General features: G+C 47.5%; 1 protein-coding gene across 1 annotated transcript; it reads left to right on the forward strand.

Annotated features, from left to right (window-relative positions):
* Nucleotides 1-7,040: 7,040 nt before the first annotated feature.
* On the forward strand, nt 7,041-8,608 carry LOC103271067 (7-alpha-hydroxycholest-4-en-3-one 12-alpha-hydroxylase). The gene has a single exon (XM_008068539.2). The coding sequence runs from the start codon at nt 7,099-7,101 to the stop codon at nt 8,602-8,604; it is 1,506 nt and encodes a 501-aa protein (XP_008066730.1). The 5' UTR covers nt 7,041-7,098; the 3' UTR covers nt 8,605-8,608.
* The last annotated feature ends 270 nt before the right edge of the window (nt 8,609-8,878 follow it).

An 8,878-nucleotide genomic window follows, 5' to 3' on the forward strand; every position in this document is an offset into this window, starting at 1 on the left:
AGCGGGCCTGCCACGGAGCCCCCGCACCCAGGAGCCGTCCCGGCGAGATCCAGGCTCCACGCCCCGCCAGCCCCACGCCCGGCTCCCGGACCTGGCGCTCGGGAGGCCGAGGCAACGACTCTCGCGCCGCTCCGGTTGCTCTAGGAGAGTGGAGGCCGCCGCTTCTCGGTGGTCCTCCTTTCTAGCCCTGGGAGGGAGGCGAGAGCGGTCGGCTTCTCCCAGAGACACCAGCTGTTCTTGGGCGTCACTACGGGGATGGGGAGCAGGCAGTTGGTGAGAAGGGTTCCCCTGGGAACCCTCTCTTGGCTTTCCGACCCACCCCTTCCTCTCCACCTCACTGTACCCTAGCATGGTCGGATGCACGTTATCTGCCTCCCTTTACTAGTTTCTACATTCCCAGAACAGTGTGTGTCCTTGACATTTTCATCTTTGTGCCTCTAACATCCACCCAATGTCTAGTCCCTTTTGGGGACTAATTTAACTGCCAAGGAATATTTGTTGACTAAAAGAATGAATAAATGTTGAACTAGTTTTTCAGTTGAAGGGAGTAAAGCCCAAAGAGAAAATGGCTTACCTAACATCACACAACATACAAGGAAGTTTTTAAAAATAGAGTTGTGAAAACAAATGAAGACCACTCAAATGAGAACAAGCAAAGTATTTATTCAGAGCTTGTTATATAGCAAGGGAATCAGCCCCCACCACTTGTGCAGACTCAAAGTGAGGCAGAGAATGGGAAAGCTTTGTAGTGGAAAAGAAAGGAAGGGATCAGGGTTCCCTAACTGGAAGTTGTTGGCATGGGGAAGCTATAGACCTGCTAACTAGAAGCTGGGCGTCTTCTGTAATTGGTTAAGGGAAAATATTTGGCTTTCTCTGGTTGGCCCTAAGTTGGAAGTGGAGACCAATATAGGGGAATCTGTCAGTTATTATCAAATCCTGTGGGTCATTTGCTACTGGACTGATTGCTAAGGATAGTAGTTGGACTTCCTAGAGTGGTTACTGCAGAAAATGGGTTGGCTTCTTGAACTGGTTGCTGCAGATTGCAGGACACACTTATATTTTTCTATGTGATCTGACCATTGTCTATTTGCATATTCACTCTCTCAGGATGAACAAGGTAGGAAGAAGATATGTTCTTCACTGGAATTCAAGTTCACAGTCTCAATGCTTAGATGCCTTAATAGCTCCCCAGGTACTGAACATTTACTGATACCATTCCCAAGAAAAATCACTGAGCAAACTAGACCTTAAATGGAATACCAAGATTGTTTATTTTTAAGAAGATATTGGAGAAGGAGAAGTTCATAAATGGACCCTACCTGATAGTCTGTGAGTGCTAAGAAGAAAGCAGTAATTCTTACCATGAAGAAGATCCTAGGTAGGTTGACCATACCACAAAGGCTTTTGTGATTTTTTTCCTTTTCTTTTTTGAGTTGAAATCTCACTCGGTCATCCAGGCTAGAGTGCAGTGGCATGATCATGGTCACTGCAGCCTCGACCTGCTGGCCTCAGGCAATCCTTCCACTTCAGCCTTCCAAGTAGCTGGAACTACAGGCATGTGCCACTATGCCCAGCTAATTTTTTGATTTATTGTAGAGATGAAGTCTTGCCAGATTGTCCAGGCTGGTCTCAAACCCCTGGGCTCAGGCAGTCCTATCGCCCCTGCCTCCCAAAGTGCTGGGATTACAGGCATAAGCCACTACACCTGGCCAGATTTTGTTATTTTCTTGGTGACAAGATACAGAAAACTGAACTAGGTGACAAAAGAGTCATGAGGATTTTAGCTCAAAGCAAGAAGCCCTGGAGATGTACAATTACTAAGTTGTGGTCCACCAGCAGGAAGGTCTTTTATCCCCCTCTCTCCAGATTTGCAGTAGCCTTGAAAACCAACACCCTGGAAGCCATTAGAGGTAGAAGATGGGATTGGAGTGCCTTCAAAGTGTCAGTCCTAGGGAACTGTCATTATTAACATGTCTGATGGTTCTTGGAAAACCCCACTTGCAAAACTACCTTTATTTGACCAACTTGAAGCTCACTCAGTGCAAAGTTTTCCATGAGGGAGTAGATCAAAAGCATTTTAAGCTAATTGACTTTGCAGCTGCCTGAAGTGAAGGATAAAAATTGGAGCAAATCATAGGAAAAACAAATAATTTAAAAGGAAAATCTGGGGAGTGAGAGGCTTGAATAGCTCTGACATATCCCTGAAAATATAGATGTCCATTTACATGCATAGACCTATGTCCAAGAAAGATATAAGAAAGGACTGACTCTCTGATGAGTTTCCCTGGGTAGAAACATAGCACACATGTTGCTGCATTTTCATTACTAGAAGGAGAGAGGTTGTGATCCCTCAAGGCAGGGAGATTACCCACGCTTGGGCTGCATGGCTAGGAAGTCTGAACATAGATTCCTTCAGACCCCAGCTGTGTCTTTTTCTCTTAAAATATGGTTATTTATCTTTATTACATGGTTGTAATAAATCTTAGTCATGACTACAACTATATGAGTTCTTCTAGGGAATCTTTGAATGTGGGGGTGGTCCTAGGGACCCTCCGACACAGGATGATATGAGAATTAAATGGCATACTACATGTAAAGTATTTCGTGTTAAAACTTAGCTCATAATAAGTTCTCAAAATAACAATGATGATCTGGGTGGCAATGCAGATGATCAGCATAGAGCCATACACACAACAGGAGCTCAACGTCAGCCATTCCAACTCCCACCTTATCCCTCCACCCTCTCCCACTATGTGCCCTCATATCTCTTAGCCTCTTAGTGAATGCACAACCCAATATATTTATAATAGCATCTCATTGCTGGCAAGTACCTAAAATTCAGCCTCCTGTTTTGACATATCAGAAGAGAGGCCCAGAGAGGTAAAATAAAATTTTCCAGGTCATGTCATGAATGACAGCATAGTTGAAACAAGAACATAGATTTGCCTTTTACATGCGCCACTGGCTTTGCTGTGACCTGGTGTGTGTAATGCAGGCTAGGAGTAAGCAAAAGTAACTTTGAGCTACCCTGTGAAGAACCCAGGCCGCCATGGAGGGGGTTTCCTTCTCCTGGAAAAATGGAGGAACCTGGAAAGCTAGAAAACAGAGCCAAAAATAAGACCAGTCTTAAATAAAACGGTTATCTGACCTAATGGCAGGGTGAAATAACTTCTCCCCGTATCTCCATTTCAGCGACACTATTTATTCCTGGGGGTGAGGCAGTGAGCAGGAGGTGAAACATACCGCGGAAGCAGTCCATATCGTCCAGAGCTGCAAAAAAAGGCAAGCAAGACTCAGGGGAGAGCCGGTGCGTCCAGACTAAAGAACCCACAGCGCAGAGCCCCAATATAGGAACTACAGCAAGTAAACAAAATCTTCAGATCGGTGCCCAGCTGCTCAAAACTCTGAGCCACATATGGAATCAGACATGACATCGCACAAGACCACAGCACTTGGGCCCAGACTAGAAAACTCAATCCACCATTCTGCCCACGATGGAGATGGAATGGGCAACCGAAATGATGCTGCCGCCCGGCTTATACGATGGGAACTCGCAGGGGAGTAGGCCGATGTGGTGGCCTCCTGCCGCGCGCGCGCGTACCGGACATGGAGGCCCTGGGGAGGGAAGGAAGCGGTTTCCTCCGTACAGCCTCCCCCCGCCTGGGACCCACTCCCTTACTGACAGCTCCGCAACCAAACTGACAGACACAGCGCCCTGAATGTAGAGACCGAAGACGACCGGCAGAGGTCACCCCGACGCTGACTACTTCTCACAACTCCAGCCTGGAGACGCCATGGCGGCTTCTACGGGAGCGGAAGTACGTCATCCTCTTTCCGGCCCTGGGAACGCGGGCGCTCTAGCATGCCCGGAGGCCCCTTCTGCATATCGTTGCTCTAGCCTGGTCTCCTAGGCTACAGTTTCAGGCGGATGTGAACTTAATAGGTGAGTCCTAGGCGGGCCGCGGGCTCCTGGTTTTTGCTGTGGATTGCTGTTCCCCAGACCCTCGGGAGAGTGGGAAGGGCAGTCGCGTGGACCGACTTCCCCGGGGTGAGCCAGCACCCCCTCGTCTGCTGCTAGCACCACACTACACATAACCCCGGATGACTTGTCCCTGTCCTCCAGGGCTCCTCCATTGATCACCTGATTAATGTGCCCTTCCTGGCCCCCACCTCCCTCACTGCTCTGCTCTTCTTGGCAGCCTATCATAGTCACAATCATACTTCAAAAATATTTCAGGGTTGTCCCCAGACCTACGCAATAAAGCAAGTCACTCGGATTTTTTTTTGTTCCCCAGGGCATATAAAAGATGCTTGCCCTATATTGTAGCTTATTAAGTATGCAATTACATGTCTAAAAAAAAAGTACGTATGTTCATTTTTGAAACTTTATTGATAAAAATGCTAACAATCATCTAAATCTTCAGCAATTCCTAATCTTTTTTGCTAGGGATTAGATGGTAGTTGCTGAAGTTTGGAGTGGCTGTAACAATCTCATAAAATAAGACAGCTATGAAGTTTGCCACATCATTTGACTCCTCCTATTAGGAAAGATTTTTCTGTAGCATGTAGTGCTAGTTGGTAGCACTTTACCCACTATAGACCTTCTTTCAAAACGAGTCAATCCTCTCGAACCCTGCTGCTGCTTTATCAACTAAGTTGATGCAATATTCAAAATCCTTTGTTACCATTTGAACAGTGTTCACAGCCTCTTCACCAGGAGTAGATTCTATCTCAAGGAACCACTTTCTTTGCTCACACATCCTCCTCTGTTTCAAGTTTGATCATGAGACTGCAGCAATTCAGTCACACTTTCAGACTTCACTTTAAATTCTAGTTCTCTTACTGTTTCCACCACATCTGCAGTTGCTTCCTTCACCTAGTCTTCAACCCCTTAAAGTCTTCCATGAGGGTTGGAGTCAACTTCTTGCAAACTCCTGTTAATGTTGATGTATTTACTTCATCCCATGAATCTCAAATATTAATGGCATCCAGAATGTTCAGTCATTCCCAGAATGTGTTCCATTTGTTTTGCTCAGATTCATCAGATAAATCACTATCTATGGCAGCTATAGCCTTTATGAAATGTATTCCTGAAATAATAAGACTCAAAAGTCAAATGACTCCTTGATTCATGGAGTTCAGAATGAATAGCATTGACAGGAATGAAAACAATATTAATCCTTTGTACATCTCCATCAGACCATAAACTCCAAAGAGGTAGTGGTCATGTCTGTCTCACTCACCACTATAGTCTCAGCTCTTGGCAAAATTTCTGCTAGTAAGTGCCCAATAAATTTCTGGTGAATTGGTAGGTGGGACTGCTCCAAAGAAGGAGGGAATGAATCGACGAGAGGTGAATAAAGAAAGGTAACGATCAATGTAAAATGGTGCTCCTTCTATTAAAACCGAGGAGACAAAGTTCAGCTCAGTGGATTTGGCCCAAAGACAGTTTCTGACTGTGAATTCCAAGCCTAAATAGAGTTGATGGTGTTAAGTACTTGCTGTGCTTGCTCTGAGCAATCAAAGAGGGTTTCTGGAGGCAGAGTGTGACCAGTTCTAGCTCCCCACCAAGAGGAAGCTCGCAAGGCACAGCAAACTCACTCAGGAGGGCATGTGAAAATTATGTGGTTATCTGAGGAGCCAAAGTCCCTGTTTGCTGGTCATTAGAAAGTTAAATTGTAATTGCAGAGTTAATCAGAACCCATTGAATTAAGTCTGAACCTCACCTATTGCAACATTGGGCTAAGTGGATTCACTAAACCCTTGGGGTCAGTGACACAACTTTCTCCTTCCTGAGCCGCTGACAGGACCCTGAACTGACATATCTCAGGAAGCCCCTAGTCAATGGTCAGCTTACCTCAGTGTCCCAAGCCAGAAAACTGTCAGAGAAAGTACCTGCTGAACGCTGAGGCTAGATCCTCTTGTGAAATGAAGTAGTTGGTTGAGGTCCCTATTATCTCAGACACATCATGATTCCAGGATTCTGCCTTCTTGTTAGAGAAGTATATGGCCAGTGGGACAGCTCCAGGTGAGAGGCTTAGAGATTGAGGGCTGAGCCTCTGCTTGAAGAACCCTTAGTCTAGGAAGCTCTGTGGATCCCTCAGATAGATTCATTCACACTATACCAGATGGAGTGAGCACCCCCTCCACCAGCTCTGCCTTCCCAGGGCCTAATGCCCTATATTATACCTCTTTTCTTTGGGTCAGAATATCAAAAGCTCCTGTAGAAAAAAAAAATACATTGATTTTTTTCACTTGGCTTTGACTGTGTGTCCTCTGCACACATGGAGTTAGGAGCAGACATAACTCCAGCAAGATCCTGCCCTGTAGGCAAGCATCTTTGAGACAAGAAGGGAAGAAAGACGTGAGAAAGGATGAAGGAGTAAGCACAGGCTGCCATGGGTCCAGGGGAGGGGGCAGAGGTATGAGAAGAGGCTTTAGGATATGAACTGACATGTAAGAACACTAACATGAGCCAGGCTCTGTTCCAAGTACTTTTCATGTTTTGTCTCTTTTTGCCTCACAACAGCACCTATGAAGCACTGTTATTAGCCCCACTTCACAGATCAAGGAATGGAAGCACAGTGAGGTTAAGTAATTTAATCAGAGAGGCCAACTCAGAATGGAAGCTTTAGTTGAGTCTTTTAAAGATGAGGAAAGAGTGGATGTGAAATGTTGTAACTGCTTTATGCATTTCTACTGAATGAGCTGACAAATGAATGCAGGAACAATTAAGGGTGCAATTAAGGATCAGTAAGTTATGGAGGTTGGAGTGGGCTCAAGGCAGGCTTAGAGAGAAGGTGCTGGAGCTGAAATGGAAAAGGTCAGAGCAAGGCATGAAGCTGGTAACCAGCTGTGGCCATAGCTAGAGGCACCATAGCTCTGACCTTCCTTCTAGTTACTGCTTCCTCCTCTCACATGACCAGGATCTGCTAAGTGCAAGTCTGTGGGAACATTTTGCTCCTAGGTACTGTCTCACTAGGATTATTTGCCATAACTTGCAGCCACAGGTCAAGGTCCGGTGTTTGCGTTATCAAAACTCTCTGGCATTCAGAGAACTGTGCATCTGTCCAGAGCTCAACCTGCAGAAGCATAGCCATGGTGCTCTGGGGTCCAGTGCTGGGAACTCTGCTGGTAGTTATTGTGGGATATCTGTGCCTGCCAGGACTGCTACGACGACGCAAGCCCCAGGAGCCCCCTCTGGACAAGGGCACCATGCCCTGGCTTGGCCACGCCATGGCTTTCCGGAAGAATATGTTTGAATTCCTGAAGTGCATGCGGGACAAGCATGGGGATGTGTTCACAGTACAGCTTGGAGGCCAGTACTTCACCTTTGTCATGGACCCCCTCTCCTTTGGCCCCATCCTCAAGGATGCACAGAGAAAGTTGGACTTTGTACAATATGCAAAAGAACTGGTGCTAAAGGTATTTGGATACCAGTCAGTGCAAGGGGACCACCAGATGATACACTCAGCCAGTACCAAGCATCTGATGGGGCATGGCTTGGAGGATCTTAATGAGGTCATGCTGGACAGCCTGTCCTTGATAATACTGGGGCCCCAAGGCCAAAGTCTGGGTGCCAGTTGCTGGCGTGAGGATTGTCTTTTTCACTTCTGCTACAGCATCTTGTTCAAGGCTGGCTACCTGAGCTTGTTCCGCTATACGAAGGGCAAGGAGCAGGACCTGCTACAGGCAGAGGAGTTATTTACGAAGTTCCGCAAGTTTGACCTTCTTTTCCCCAGGTTTGTCTACTCCCTGCTGGGGCCCCTGGAGTGGCTGGAAGTGGGCCGACTCCAGCGTCTCTTTCACAAGATGCTCTCTGTGAATGACAATGAGGAGAAGGGTAACATGAGCAACTGGCTGTGCTACATGCTTCAGTTTCTGAGGGAGCAGGGAGTCTCCCCCGCTATGCAGGATAAATTCAACTTCATGATGCTCTGGGCTTCCCAGGGGAACACTGGGCCTACCTCTTTCTGGGCTCTCTTGTTCCTCCTGAAGCATCCAGAAGCCATGCGAGCTGTGAGGGAAGAAGCCACCCAGGTCCTGGGTGAGGTCAGACTGCAGGCCAATAAGTCCTTCGTCCTCAAACTCAGTGCCCTGCAACGCACCCCAGTGCTGGACAGTGTGATGGAGGAGACCCTACGGCTGAGGGCTTCGCCCACCCTCCTAAGAGTGGTACACGAAGACTATACCTTGAAGATGGCCAGTGGACAAGAGTACCTGTTCCGCCATGGAGACGTCGTGGCCCTCTTTCCCTACCTCTCAGTGCACATGGACCCTGACATCCACCCCGAACCCACGACCTTCAAGTACAACCGCTTCCTCAACCCTAACGGCAGCCGAAAAGTGGACTTCTACAAGGCAGGCAAGAAGATCCACCACTACACCATGCCTTGGGGGGCAGGCGTCTCCATCTGCCCTGGGAGGTTCTTGGCACTCAGCGAGATGAAGCTCTTTATCCTGCTCATGGTCACACATTTTGACCTAGAGCTGGTGGACCCTGACACACCGATTCCCCCTGTTGACCCCCAGCGCTGGGGTTTTGGCACCACACAACCCACCCATGATGTACGCTTCCGCTACCGCCTGCATCCTGCAGAGTGAGCGAGGCCAAACCAGCCACAAGCCTGTCCCAAGGAGCTGCCTGGGGGCTCCCACCTCTTCTTGCTCCTCTGCTGTCACATGACTACCCCTTCCTCTGGTATGTGGCAGCTCCTGCCTTTGCCCTGGTTGTCCTCGCTCTCACCCCTTAGGTATTTCACAGGCTTACGATTCTCTCCTTAAAAAAACCATTCTTTGTAGTGGGTTCTATTGAAGGAAATCCTGTGGAAGGACAAATATCTGTGGGCAACTCAGTTTGAGAGATGATGCTTGCCTT

The sequence above is a fragment of the Carlito syrichta genome, unplaced genomic scaffold (assembly GCF_000164805.1).
Source record: "Carlito syrichta isolate Samal-C Ts95f unplaced genomic scaffold, Tarsius_syrichta-2.0.1 Scaffold311198, whole genome shotgun sequence".
In the NCBI taxonomy this organism is placed as follows: Eukaryota; Metazoa; Chordata; class Mammalia; order Primates; family Tarsiidae; genus Carlito; species Carlito syrichta.